The following is a 14,839-nucleotide window of genomic DNA, read 5'->3' as shown; positions in this document are numbered from 1 at the left end:
ACCACAGCCATGCTAGGTCAAATACACACACATTCACATAATAAGAGAGAGATAAACCAAAATGAAAACACAAGAATCCTCACAGAGTGGAATCAGATTCAAAGTCATTCCAAAGACAAGATTTGTACTGTATTTGTCTTTCTTACCATTTTGGTTATCAGAATCAATCAATTTCCCCCCTCCCCTTTTCTTTTAACTTAAAATTATTTGAATACAGTTTTCCTCTCTTGCTATCAGAGAGTCCTTCCTAATATAGAAATGTAAATTCCTTCTCCAGTAAGGCAATCTCCTATTAGTTAGGAGAAAACGAGGCAATGTTAGTAGTTGTACCTGCACAGACCTTGTAGTAACACTGCATAGCCTACATAGGCTGCAAAGTGCTACAACATGATTTAAACATACCATTGGGCTTACTTCCTCAAGAACTACTCACCTTCATGCCCAGCCTAGCTTATCTGGCTCTCGCTCCTTCCATTTCCACATTACTGGTCATTATACCAATGACTTTCTGCCTAAGCTGCATGTTTGTGGAGACGTTATTGATTTTTTATTCTTTTAATCATTTCTCCATCCAGAATTCTTGAACTACATTACCCAATACTTTGTTCAGTTTAACTTGGCTCCTTGAGACCCTCCCACCTGGACCACATATGACAGACTCTCTCTGTTTGTGTTTTGGATCCCAATACAGCAGTGTCCCCAAATGTGCTGCATAAAACTACAAGACCATCTACTGAGCTACAGGGGATATATATGAGAATAGTCACTCATACTTACTTTTACTCAAAAATAAGGACATACCGTTAATATTTAGTAAAGTGGAAAAGCACTGTGTATCTTTCCCATGACAGAAGAAAGCACGTAACACTACATTAAATATACTGAAGGAAGAGAAGACACTCAGTAACAGAAGGAACCAGCACTCTTCTATTTCAGTTAACTGATGCATATTATAATTTACGTATACACATTTAATCAAATTGATAAATTTTATTATCTACATTTAGGGAAAATAAATTATCTACTTTATTATAAAGTATAAATAATAATTAATAAATTATAAATAATAATCTAAATATTTAAAATATAGTGATTATAAATTATTCCTCAATTTTAAAAGATTCCTGTAAAACACAAAGGGCCAAACATATGAGTTAAAGATACCACGAACAAAAACATTAACAAATAAAGATGCCACTAACTTATTTAAAAGAATAAGGCAACATCTTTCCACTAATTTAGAAGAATATCTTATTTATACAAGCAAGACAGAAAGGTACTAAACCTTTTCAAAATGGATGAGAATGAAAAATAAGTGTCCTGTGTGCATCATTAAAGACATTCCCAGGCTCAGGTCAATGAATCTCTCAGTGAGGGAGATTTTCAGTTATGTCAGCCACTACTGTAATAATCTGAATCAAGAATTAAATCTTTAAGTTGTTATTACAATGAAGTATTAAACTATTTTTTCAATGAAGCAGAGTATTACTCTCACTACAATATTATTGATGTATTACTAAAATTCTATCAAAATAATAAGATTCAAATGTTTAAATTAAAATTATCTTACATGCTCTATATTAATATAGTGTTAAACATATTTAATGCATGACTCAAATGACTCGTGAATGCTTACCTGAGATTTTTTACTCATAGAAAAGTACTAAGAAAAAAGTTTGAAGGATAATACTCTAAAGATAAACTATTTCAAATAGTTTGTGTTCTCTGTACTTGTTTTAACTCATTCTCTTACTACTGTAATCAAAATGTGAGCCTGTATCAGTTGTGTTCAAGGAAACTAAAAATAGTAGTTTTGTTAGTTTTTTCTACTTTATCCTGTTTCGTTCTACACTTGGGTTAGGACATTTAAAAGGCAAAGGAGTAAGGTAGTGAGGACTATAATTAGTGAGTTAGTGAATAAACTAACTCCAATACGATGGAGAATGTAAAAGTACCTTCTCAATATTTAAATGATTTACCATCTATCTTCTCTGGAACATAGCATTGAAATGTATACAATGCCGTGTATAAAACAGATATCTAGTGGGAAGTTCCACAGGGAGCTCAACCAGGTCCTCGGTGGTCTCACCCTAGAGGGGTGAGATGGGCGTGGAGGGCGGAAGGGAAGCTCAAGGGTGGGGGGATCTATGTATATTTATGGCTGATTCACACTGTTGTATAGCAGAAACTAATACAATATTGTAAAGGAATTATCCTCCATTTAAAAAGAAATTTTTAAAAAGGTATCTCCTCTGACAAAATTCAGTGAAGTCTATATTCTCCTTTCAAAGTAAAAATGAGAGTTAAACTTGGACATATTAAAAGAAACCATACATCAATTTCTTCTTACTGTCTCAGAAAAATTAAAAAAAAAAAAAAAGGCCAAGGAGGTAAGGAAACAAGTATTTTTTAAATTAAATATGAAATAATGACTGGTCTAATTCTTGAAAACTGAGGCTTCAAGAAGAAAAGGCATTATGAGCGTGCTATACAAACTGTAGTATATTTACATATAAAAATTAATAAACCTAGTTTGTTTAACAAACTTAACACATTCTTGAAATGAATCAGCAAACATTAGAAGCATTCTTCTGGACACATAGGACACACTAACAAAGGTATAAATTACATTTTTTAACAGAGCCTATGATTTACTTGAGGACTCCTCATATGAACACTAGCAGTGCCAGAAATTCAGGTATGCAGTCGTGCCAAGCGAGTAGTGCAATTATCAGACATGTCCATAAAAGATCATCATCAAGTGATCCAGGGATGTTCATGTAACATAAAAATTAAATGTTAAAAAACTAGTCTATAGTTAGAGCCATCTGGATGATGGCTAAAATATCATATGATCATCTGGCAACTATTGGAATCCTTTAGCAAAGTAAGCTTACCAATTGTCTCATTATAAATTACTGCCCAGAATAGCACAGAATAGTTTATTACCCAAGGTAGCACAGAAACAATGTATAAGTTAATGTGAATATTAAGTAGAACTTTTAAATCTATAGACTGATAATAGTTTTTCCCACAAGTTTTAGGTTTACAAATAAATTCTCTTACAAAGTAAAAAAGGGAAAAGAACACTTTAATAAATCTATATTTCATTAAGGTCTCTGATTACTTTCTGAATAATATTTTTAATTTCTTTTATTTTAAACATACTTCATTAGATAAACTTCATTTTATTTTAAACCTTTCTTTATTCTATAAGGGGAAAATTTTTGAGATCTACATTTTACCCCTGAGACAATAAAATCAATTACACATTATACATTAGTGTGTACTCTCACACTTTAATATTTTCCTATGAAACTAAATAATCACAAAAGAATGGAATTTTATGCTAAATTACATGATTAAAGTGAGCAACTTCTAATATACGTAAATCCACAAAAATATATTTCTTGTACATGAATACTAATTCCACACTATAATTAGGAACATATCTGCTCAACATTTAAGCTTACTCATAGTAACAATGACTTAAGGAAATGGCAACCCACTCCAGTACTCTTGCCTAAAAAATCCCATGGACGGAGGAGCTTGGTGCAGGCTACTGTCCATGGGATTGCAAAGTATCAGGCACGACTGAACGACTTCACTTCACTTAAGCAGATTTAGATGAATAACTATATTGGTATGCCCCATTTTACTTACAATCAAAAATTATTACAAAATTAGAATCCAGAATATATCAGCACCTTCAGGAGCAACTAGTATTAGCAAAAATTAGAAATGTACCTCCTTAAAACCATCCTATAAGTTATACTGCCTTGGATAGAATGATTTTTTAGATGAAGGTATTTCAAGCTTAGAGTAAAGTGTTAAACTGATAAACTAATAAAAAATACTTGGCAAAGTGTAATATCATGTTTTATTTTCTTATAAGGAGCATATTACTTCCATGTGAAAACCAAGGAGCTTGCCTTAAAAAACTATATATTTACTAATCTCTTACATTCTCTGAAGCAATGCAAGGAAATCAGTACTTATCCTGCATCAATACTTATTTGCAGAGAGACAATTAACTAAACTGACATATAATGATATATACTTTATCTTCTTACATTTTCCTCAAAGTGGCAATTCTCTGTTAAATCTTATACCTGCTTGTAAGATCTTATATTCTACTTTATCTGTAGTCTCACTGTATAAATTATAAGCTTTACTGTAGCTCTAATTTTTCCTTCTTTCCCACTTGCCTCACTATAATTATTGACACACCCAAGTTTCAGTACAGTCAAATTTCATGAAAGAATGGTATACAGAGGCTGTCTCTACATATTCAACTTCCATTCATTCGCTAAAAACTAAAGCTCCTCTGGCCAACAGACATTGGCCAATTAGTTTTTCACCTTCATTGTTCTTGGTAGTATTTAAGGAGTCAAATTAAAAGTCCTTCTATTATTTTAAAGTACTTACAGTACTTTAGAGGTACATAAACATGTAAGATGAAAATGGGTAGTATTTTTTAAAGAGCTATCATTTATGAAGGATACTGTTTTTTAAAGTTTTCATCTCCATTACAGACATCAGACAATTTCATCAAGAGTTCCAAATTAACACTCATAACGTTTCCAAAACATAGGATAGACAGATGTCATAACTTTGAATGGCTACTTTGTTTTGAAGGATACACAGATTCTCTAGAAGATTATTTCGAATTCTGTGATAATATCTTCATGTGAAACATGCTTTCACTCTGACTTGGCCTGCCCTACGTGCCTATGTCACTGCAATAGAGCTGTTCTGCTGTCAACACATTTCCAGCCATCAAGTACGTGTTCCCCCTGCAGCCAACTACTTAAGTCAGTTTCACTGAGACTGGAAGAGGATGTGTGCTTCTTGATGAATAATTACAAAGCAAAATCAAACCCGGTGCAGTATCACCAAACCTTGGTGTTCACATGCCTGAACTGCTACATTATGTGTGTGCTGTGTGTGTGCTAAGTCGCTTCAGTCGTGTCTGACTCTTTGTGACCAAATGGACTGTCTGCCAGGCGCCTCTGTCCATGGGATTCCCCAGGCAAGGATACAGGAGAGGGTTGTCATTTTCTTCTCCAGGGGATGTTCCTGACCCAAGAATCGAACACACATTTCTTACATCTCCTGTGTTGGCAGGTGGGTTCTTTACCACTAGCACTACCTGGGAAGCACTCATAACTTGGGGATGAACTTAAGACCAACTTTGGACCTTAGGTTGCAAATACAAAAACAAAAAGATTATTTTAATAAGAATTCAGGCATAAATTCACAGACAGAGCTACCTGTAAAATTCAGTTAAATAATTAAAATGTGCATTTCACAACACTGTGAATACACATTCTCCTCAACATATGATGGGGTTATGTCTTGATAAACCCATCATAAAGTGAAAATATCTTACGTTTAAAATGCATTTAATATACCTAACTTACTGAACTTCAGAGCTTAGCCTGCTGCTGCTGCTAAGTTACTTCAGTCGTGTCCGACTGTGCGACCCCACAGACAGCAGCCTACCAGGCTCCCCTGTCCCTGGGATTCTCCAGGCAAGAACACTGGAGTGGGTTACCATTTCCTTCTCAAATGCATGAAAGTGAAAAGTGAAAGTGAAGTCACTCAGGGATGCCCAACTGTTAGCAACCCCACGGGCTGCAGCCCACCAGGCTCCTCCATCCATGGGATTTTCCAGGCAAGAGTACTGGAGTGGGGTGCCATTGCCTTCTCCGAGAGCTTAGCCTAGCCTATCTTAAATGTGCCCAAAAGACTTCTATTAGCCTACAGTTAGGAAAAATTATCTAACACAGAGCCTATTTGATTCTAAACTGTTGAATATCTCATGTAACTTATTAAACAGTGTACTGAGAGTAAAAACCAAAATAGTTGTATGGCTGTGAGTCTATTGTTCTTTACTCTGGCAGTTACAGGGCTGACTAACAGGTGTGGCTCACTACCCCTGCCCAGCATTACCACAGAATTCTATCTCATATTGCTAGTCTCAAAAAAGATCAAAATTCAGATTCAAACTACAGCTTCTACAGAATGCATACGGCTTTCACAGTATCATAAAGTCGAAAAACCTTAAGTCAAAAACTATTATGAGTAGGGTACCATCTCTGTACTTAACACAACTGAACTGTACACTTAAAAAGGTTAAAATTAAGATGGTAAAAGGAAAACAAAAATGATAAGAAAAAAGGTTTGTAAAACCATATGAAAAACTTAACAAATTCACTATAGCTTTTGACACAATGTAAATAATAATTAAAATAGTGGTAACTACAAATAGCTGTGAAAAGAAGAGAGATGAAAAGCAAAGGAGAAAAGGAAAGATATAAGCATCTGAATGCAGAGTTCCAAAGAATAGCAAGAAGAGATAAGAAAGCCTTCTTCAGCGATCAATGCAAAGAAATAGAAGAAAACAACAGAATGGGAAAGACTAGAGATCTCTTCAAGAAAATTAGAGATACCAAGGGAACACTTCATGCAAAGATGGGCTCGATAAAGGACAGAAATGGTATGGATCTAACAGAAGCAGAAAATATTAAGAAGAGGTAACAAGAATACACAGAAGAACTGTACAAAAAAAGATCTTCATGACCCAGATAATCACGATGGTGTGACCACTCATCTAGAGCCAGACATCGTGTAATGTAAAGTCAAGTGGGCCTTAGAAAGCATCACTACGAACAAAGCTAGTGGAGGTGATGGCATTCCAGTTGAGCTCTTTCAAATCCTGAAAGATGATGCTGTGAAAGTGCTGCACTCAATATGCAGCAAATTTGGAAAACTCAGCAGTGGCCACAAGACTGGAAAAGGTCAGTTTTCATCCAATCCCAAAGAAAGGAAATGCAAAAGAATGCTCAAACTACCACACAACTGCACTCATCTCACATGCTAGTAAAGTAATGCTCAAAATTCTCCAAGCCAGGCTACAGCAATACGTGAACCGTGAACTCCCTGATGTTCAAGCTGGTTTTAGAAAAGGCAGAGGAACCAGAGATCAAATTGCCAACATCTGCTGGATCATGGAAAAAGCAAGAGCATTCCAGAAAAACATCTATTTCTGCTTTCTTGACTATGCCAAAGCCTTTGACTGTGTGGATCACAATAAACTGTGGAAAATTCTGAGAGAGATGGGAATACCAGGCCACCTGACCTGCCTCTTGAGAAATCTGTATGCAGGTCAGGAAGCAACAGTTAGAACTGGACATGGAACAACAGACTGGTTCCAAATAGGAAAAGGAGTACGTCAAGGCTGTATATTGTCACCCAGCTTCTTTAACTTCTATGCAGAGTACATCATGAGAAACGCAGGTTGGAAGAAACACAAGCTGGAATCAAGATTGCCGGGAGAAATATCAGTCACCTCAGATATGCAGATGACACCACCCTTATGGCAGAAAGTGAAGAGGAGCTAAAAAGCCTCTTGATGAAAGTGAAAGAGGAGAGCGAAAAAGTTGGCTTAAAGCTCAACATTCAGAAAACGACGATCATGGCATCTGGTCCCATCACTTCATGGGAAATAGATGGGAAAACAGTGGAAACAGTGTCAGACTTTATTTTGGGGGGCTCCAAAATCACTGCAGATGGTGACTGCAGCTATGAAATTAAAAGACGCTTAGTCCTTGGAAGAAAAGTTATCACCAACCTAGATAGTGTATTCAAAAGCAGAGACATTACTTTGCCAACTAAGGTTCGTCTAGTCAAGGCTATGGTTTTTCCAGTGGTCGTGTATGGATGTGAGAGTTGGACTGTGAAGAAGGCTGAGTGCCGAAGAATTGATGCTTTTGAACTGTGTTGTTGGAGAAGACTTGAGAGTCCCTTGGACTGCAAGTGGAACCAACTGGTCTATCCTAAAGGAGATCAGTCCTAGGTGTTCATTGGAAGGACTGATGCTAAAGCTGAAACTCCAGTACTTTGGCCACCTCATGCAAAGAGTTGACTCTTTGGAAAAGACTCTGATGCTGGGAGGGATTGCGGGCAGGAGGAGAAGGGGACGACCGAGGATGAGATGGCTGGATGGCATCACCGACTCAATGGACATGAGTTTGGTTGAACTCCGGGAGTTGGTGATGGACAGGGAGGCCTGGCGTGCTGCAATTCATGGGGTTGCAAAGAGTTGGACACGACTGAGCAACTGTACTGACTAACTGGCACATTTAAAGGACTCAATTTTTAAATTAAAAGCAATATAGGAATTGTCTACTCTAATTAAAAATAAAATAGAAAATTATTATTATTTTTATTTTGTATTGGGATATAGCCAGTTTAAAATGTTGTGATAGTTTCAGGTGAACAGCAAAGGGACTCAGCCATACATAAACATGTATCCAATCTCCACCATACTCCCCCATCCAGGCTGCTACATAACATTTGGCACAGTGCCATGTGCTATATCCTAGGGCCTTGTTGGTTATCCATTTTACATAGCAGTGTGCATGCGTCCATTCTAAACTCTGTAAATATCCCTTCCCCCAACCCTCCCCGCAGCAAACATAAGTTCATTCTCTAAGTCTATGAGTCTCTTTCTAGAAAACAGAAAATTTTGAGACATAATTCTAAGCAAAGAAAATGATTAATACTGAGCACTCAACAACAAAGAGAATATCAACAAGGTTTCCTGAGAACTGATAATGGTGGGCATCCAAAGAGCACAATACATTGGTCATAAACTAGAAAGGTTATATCCAGAGCTTTTTACCATCTATACATGCCAATAGTCCATAAACAAGGCAAGAACAGGCATTAGTTTGATAACTGCTAATTGTACGGCTTCCCAGGTGGCATAGTGGTAAAGAATCTGCCTGCCAATGCAAGAGATGTTGGGTTTGATCCCTGGGTCAGGAAGATTACCTGCAGTAAGAACTGGCAACCCACTCTGGTATTCCTGCCTAGAAAAAATTTCATGGGCAGAGAAAGTTAGTGGGCTACAGTTCGTGAAGTTGGAGAGTCAGCTATGACTAAACACACATATGCACACACACAATTTTTATGCTAGCTTGAGTAGCTGGAAATACAGACATCATTAACTGTAATGAGAATATCTACAGGATACGGAAATTAAGGGTTCCAGAGATGAGGGAACACTAAAGAAAGGAAATGCAAATATCCATATCCACAACTCAAATGCAAAGAACCACAACTCAAATGCAAAAGTTCATATTTGTAATTTGAAATAAAGAATATTGTATTTGCCTGATCACATGGTAGTGTTATTGTTAGCCTTTTAAGGACCCTCCATACTGTTCTCCATAGTGGTTGCAACAATTTTCATTCCTACCAACAGGGTAGGAGGGATCCCTTTTCTCCACACCCTCCTCAGCATGTACTGTTTTGTAGACTTTTTCAAGGTGGCCAATCTGACCAGTGTGAGGTAATATCATATGATCCAGTAATCCCACTCTTTGGCATATATCCAGGGCATAATTCAAAAAGATAATGCACTCCAATGTTCACTGCAGCATATTTACAATAGCCAAGACATGAGAGCAATCTAAACGTCTACTGACAGAAAAATGGGTAACGAAGATGAATAATGAAAGAAGAAAGAAAGAAGAAAGCCATAAGAAAGAAGAAAATAATGCCATCTGCAGCAATGCAGGTGGACCCGGAGATTATCATCATTAGTGTTAAGTAAGACAGAGAAAGACAAATATTGTATGATATCACTTACATGTGGAATGGAACAGAATTTTTTAAAAATGAGACAAATGGATTTATTTATAAAACAGAAATAGACACACATTTTGAAAACAAGTTTATGCCTCCGCAAAGGGGCAACGTGTAGGAAAAGGATAAACTAGGTGTTTGGGATTAACACACATACACTACTACATATACAATAGACACCCACAAGGACCTACTATATATAGCACATGGAATTGTAATCAATATTCTGTAAATAACCTGTATGGCAAAAGAGTCTGAAAAAGAATGATTATGTGTATACGTATAATTGAATCACTATTTAGTACATCTGAAACTAACACTGTAAATCAGTTATGCTTCAATAAAAATTTTAAAATAAATGCATTAATTTTTTAAAAGAATAACGTGCTGTTTATGTTTTCAGATTCTAAAGAGTAATAATTACTGATGAGAGATTATGTTCAAGGTTTTTCTTAAAATATTAATTTCTTGTAATTAAACGGGAAAGTGTAAGAAAGGAAAAATGGGGCTTCCCAGGTGGCACCAGTGGTAAAAGAACATGCCTGCCAATGCAGAGGACTTCAGAGACACAGGTTCAATCCCTGGGTTGGGAAAGATCCCCTGGAGAAGGGCATAGCAACCCACTCCAGCAATCTTGCCTGGAAAATCCCATGGACAGAGAAGCCTAGTGGGCTACAGTCCATGGGATGGCAAAGAGTCAGACACAACTGAAGCAACTCAGCACCCACAAGAGAGCAAAATAAACCTCAGATATTAATATCATTCATGAATTGATAGACAACTGATGAAATGTGAATTTACCTATAAAACTTCTCCATGCATAGTAAATATTTTCTATATAGTTCTATGTCATACAATTTCATTTAAAGAAGTATTTTCTGTCATCTTTACTCATCCTTAACAATTACTTTAATTATTATGTGGTTTAAAGAACTGGACTAAATATAGTAAAGCAGGAGGTTAATGTGCATATAAAATTAAACTTATCAATTGATACTTAATGAACATTTACTAAGAGCTGATATTTATAAACCATTATGTAAATTACCAGATCAAGCAATTTAAAGTATAAAACTTAGCATGCTATCTAAAGGAAATGTCTAATTTTATATTAAAAAATCAATTCAAGTTACAGACCATCTTCCTATGATACAAAAAATAAGCATAGTCATTTTTTTATCAAATGGTAAAAAAAAGTCTCAACGGAGCAAAAGGCCTGTGGATACTGACAGGTGGAAGTTGAATGATTCCATAAAACAGACATAACATAATATTTTAAGAAACAGAACACAAAATAATAGATATGAATAAAACTCCACAAAAAAATGTATGTTAGTACTTTTAACATTGTTGTTTTTAAATATGGTAAGGAAACTAACTTTTCCTGTAAACAAACACTAGCATGAACCTTCTTGTGTATTTAAATATATTTTAAATTCCTCAAGGTCATCAATCATGTCTTATTAATATTTCTACCCACAAAATTACTTACAACAGAGTCTGGCCCATTATAAATACTCAATAAGTGTTTTTTGATTATTAAAAATATAAAATCTTTTTTTATATGGTTGGGGATATATGTGTTATATGGAATAAAGCTGAATATCTAAGGGATAATATTAGAAACTTAAAACACTACTTGAAATCACCAAGTGGTTTTTATAAATTACATAAAAGGAAATAAAAGATAATATTTTATGGAAGAATATTTATGCTTTATATTTGCACAGCTCATATAGCTAACAAAGTAAGCAAAGGGGGAGGAAAGAGGATTGAGATGTAGGGTGGACTGCAAGGATTCACTTTAAGAAGAAACGTACTACTGGGAGGTGATTCTCCAAGGGTCTCTTGTTTTTGCCTGTCTTACAAGTAGAGGCAGAGAGTACCTTTGTTTCCAGTGGTATTTTCAAGGATATCTGTACAGTGTACAGCCTCAGAAAACAAACATATTGTCTTTCACCTGAGCAAACAGCAGATTTGCTTACAGTCTTGCAAGACGCATATGGAGCCTTCCTCCCCCAGAGAAAATGGAGGCATAGCTTTTACCCATTTAAAGCTTGAGGTTTCTCTCCTGTAACATAATCCACTATATACAGGTATCTCTTAGCCCTCTTTGTGCCACCCTGTGGGAATAAGGCTTAGGGCAGGGACACACACACACACACACACACACACACACACACAAATGCTAATACTTTGGTAAAACTGCTAATGCTATAGATAATAAAGTCTTTTGTCTCTGTTCCAGGAGTCTTGTGTCTTGGTCAGCTTCATGAAAATGTGGCCTGGATTACTCCTTAGCTAGGAGGGAAGGTGAAATCACAGATCCTTTAGAGTTTTGACACATACCTGTTACGGTTTTTGTTTTTACAGGGCTGCTGGCATATTCAGATGCCTGATATGACTGTTGCTTTGCCAAGGGTGCACTTCCAACAGACACCTCATCCTCTTTCCTTCTGCTAACTGGCATAACAAGAGGAACAGCAATTACAGGCTGCTGGAGAGAGTCAAATGAAAAACTGAATTATTTACTATTTCTTAAGTATAAACATAGCATCACTGAAGAAAGTCCTTCACATGTTGGGGTCAATGCTTTACTATTTAGTATTATTTTTTAAATTAATAACCATCCATAATCTCCACCTTCAGAGATAACCATTATTAGCTATTTCCCCTCTATGTCCACATATTTTGTTTTCAACTGAAGTATAATTGAGATACATCTTTATGTTACTTTATGTGCACAAGACAGCAGTTAATATTTCTGTACATTACAAAATGATCATCGTGATATGTCTAGTTATCCATCTGTCACCATACAAAGATACTCTGACATAATTGACTACATACTCCATGCTATATACATGGGGCTTTATCATTTTAAATCAATCAATCAATTACTCTTGCCCTCCCTTTTTATCACTGTTTCTCTCACATATACCCACAGGGACGCTTAACAATTTCAATCTCAATCAGAATTCTGCACAAAAACCAAGAGCACTTGGAAATAATTAAAATTTCATGTAAATTTTAGCAAGTAGTATAAAGATAACATGGCAGAAGCAAATTGAAACTAAAATTAACTTTGAAAATTACGATCACTAGAAAATGAAAAATTATCCTTATAAAATGATATTCAGGGAAATACTTCTATAAACTGATTATGTCCACTATTAATAAAGACAGTCCAACTTTGGGGAGAACTGCTAAAATTCTCTTTTTTCTGACAAAGTGATATCCACAGCATATTTAGAAAGCACAGAAAAACATCTATAGTTAGAGAAAGCTGGAAAACATTATGATCTTATATTGAATGCCTGAGTGCTGATCTCGACAATAAAGCAGCTGTTTCATCTTTATTCACTGAAATAAAGTCTGATGTTACAGCTGATGACGCCCAATACAATCTTGTCAGATTTTTGGCAAAAAAAAAAAAAAAAAAGGTATTTTTAAGTTTGCTGTAGGATCAAAGATCAATGTTGAACTGAGTGGAAAACAATCATCAAATGTTGGGTTTCAGCCACAAATTGAGAAGGAAATTGCAGTTGGGGAAACAACAGATGATAACTGTGATACAGCTGCATCAGATGATGAATCTGGAGGGGGCTGTTAGGCAGCAGTACGATCTAATGTTACACTCAACACTACAACATCCACACTTTTACAGATCCAACTTCAAGCCTCACCAACTTGATGCTTATTTAATATTGCTTAAATTATAAATTAATATTTCAATGAGAACATATGCACATTATATAACCATATGATATAACAGGAAAAAGCCAAATCATGTTACAAACTATTACTTTGATTAAAAGGACAAGACAACTGATAAACAGAAAATGAAAAAATTACATGCATTGTGAGAAACATCACAACACAGAATATCTACTTTCCTGTTAAGTATTTAGTGAAACTGATAATATTTATACAAATCTAAATAGGAGATAGTATTTAACACCTGGATAAGAAACAGTGAGTCTAATTTAAACTTATTCATCTACAAAATAAGGGGGTGGAGATGTCTACTAGAAAATCTCTTTATGCTCTAACATTTAGTGATTTCATAATCCTTTGAATTTCCTCGCCATCATTTATAAGCATGGAATATGATGAAGCACTCTAAGAAGTTACAATTAAGTTTAGAATCAAAATTAATATATGAGAAAAATTATGTGCTATATAGTCTGATATTTAACTCATGCACAACAGTTGAAGATGATACTAACGGAAGCTACGGTATTGTAAATACCGAACAACAACAACAAAATCTTTATGTTCGTGGTTCACACTCTGGGTGCAAGCTTCCCTGATGGCTCAGTGGTAAAGACTTTGCCCGCCAATGCCGGAGACAGGGGTTCGACAGATTACATACAGTATATAAAATATGTAATATATAATATATATATGCAGGGTCAGTTCAGTTCAGTTCAGTTGTTCAGTCGTGTCTGACTGTTTGTGACCCCATGAATCGCAGCACGCCAGGCCTCCCGGTCCATCACCAACTCTCGGAGTTCACTAAGACTCACGTCCATCGAGTCAATGATGCCATCCAGCCATCTCATCGTCTGTCGTCCCCTTCTCCTCCTGCCCCCAATCCCTCCCAGCATCAGAGTCTTTTCCAATGAGTCAACTCTTCGCATGAGGTGGCCAAAGTACTGGACTTTCAGCTTTAGCATCATTCCTTCCAAAGAAATCCCAGGGCTGATCTCCTTCAGAATGGACTGGTTGGATCTCCTTGCAGTCCAAGGGGCTCTCAAGAGTCTTCTCCAACACTATATTTCAAAAGCATCAATTCTTCGGTGCTCAACCTTCTTCACAGTCCAACTCTCACATCCACATATGACCACTGAGAAAACCATAGCCTTGACTAGATGGACCTTAGTCGGCAAAGTAATGTCTCTGCTTTTGAATATGCTATCTAGGTTGGTCATAACTTTTCTTCCAAGGAGTAAGCGTCTTTTAATTTCATGGCTGCATTCACCATCTGCAGTGATTTGGGAGCCCAAAAAACTAAACTCTGACACTGTTTCCACTGTTTCCCCATCTATTTCCCATGAAGTGATGGGACCAGATGCCATGATCTTCGTTTTCTGAATGCTGAGCCAGCTTTTTCACTCTCTTCTTTCACTTTCATCAAGAGGTTTTTTAGTTCCTCTTTACTTTCTGCCATAAGGGTGGT

At 36.1% G+C, this 14,839-nt stretch overlaps 1 protein-coding gene across 8 annotated transcripts in view; it reads right to left on the bottom strand.

The window, feature by feature from the left end:
* Positions 1-14,839, bottom strand: part of VPS13B (vacuolar protein sorting 13 homolog B) — a 786,697-nt gene that overhangs the window by 451,467 nt on the left and 320,391 nt on the right. For 7 of the 8 annotated variants that reach the window (XR_001919125.1, XM_018058289.1, XM_018058286.1 and 4 more), the window contains one exon: positions 12,007-12,154. Coding sequence is in view for 7 of the 8 variants with exons in the window: in XM_018058289.1 (XP_017913778.1) it covers positions 12,007-12,154 (148 nt within the window). In the remaining variant the exon portion in view is untranslated. The remainder of the gene's footprint in view (positions 1-12,006; positions 12,155-14,839) is intronic. The other variant, XM_018058288.1, reaches the window with a different exon arrangement.

This window comes from Capra hircus, chromosome 14, assembly GCF_001704415.2.
Source record: "Capra hircus breed San Clemente chromosome 14, ASM170441v1, whole genome shotgun sequence".
NCBI lineage: Eukaryota > Metazoa > Chordata > Mammalia > Artiodactyla > Bovidae > Capra > Capra hircus.
This window is presented reverse-complemented; position numbering and strand designations above follow the sequence as displayed.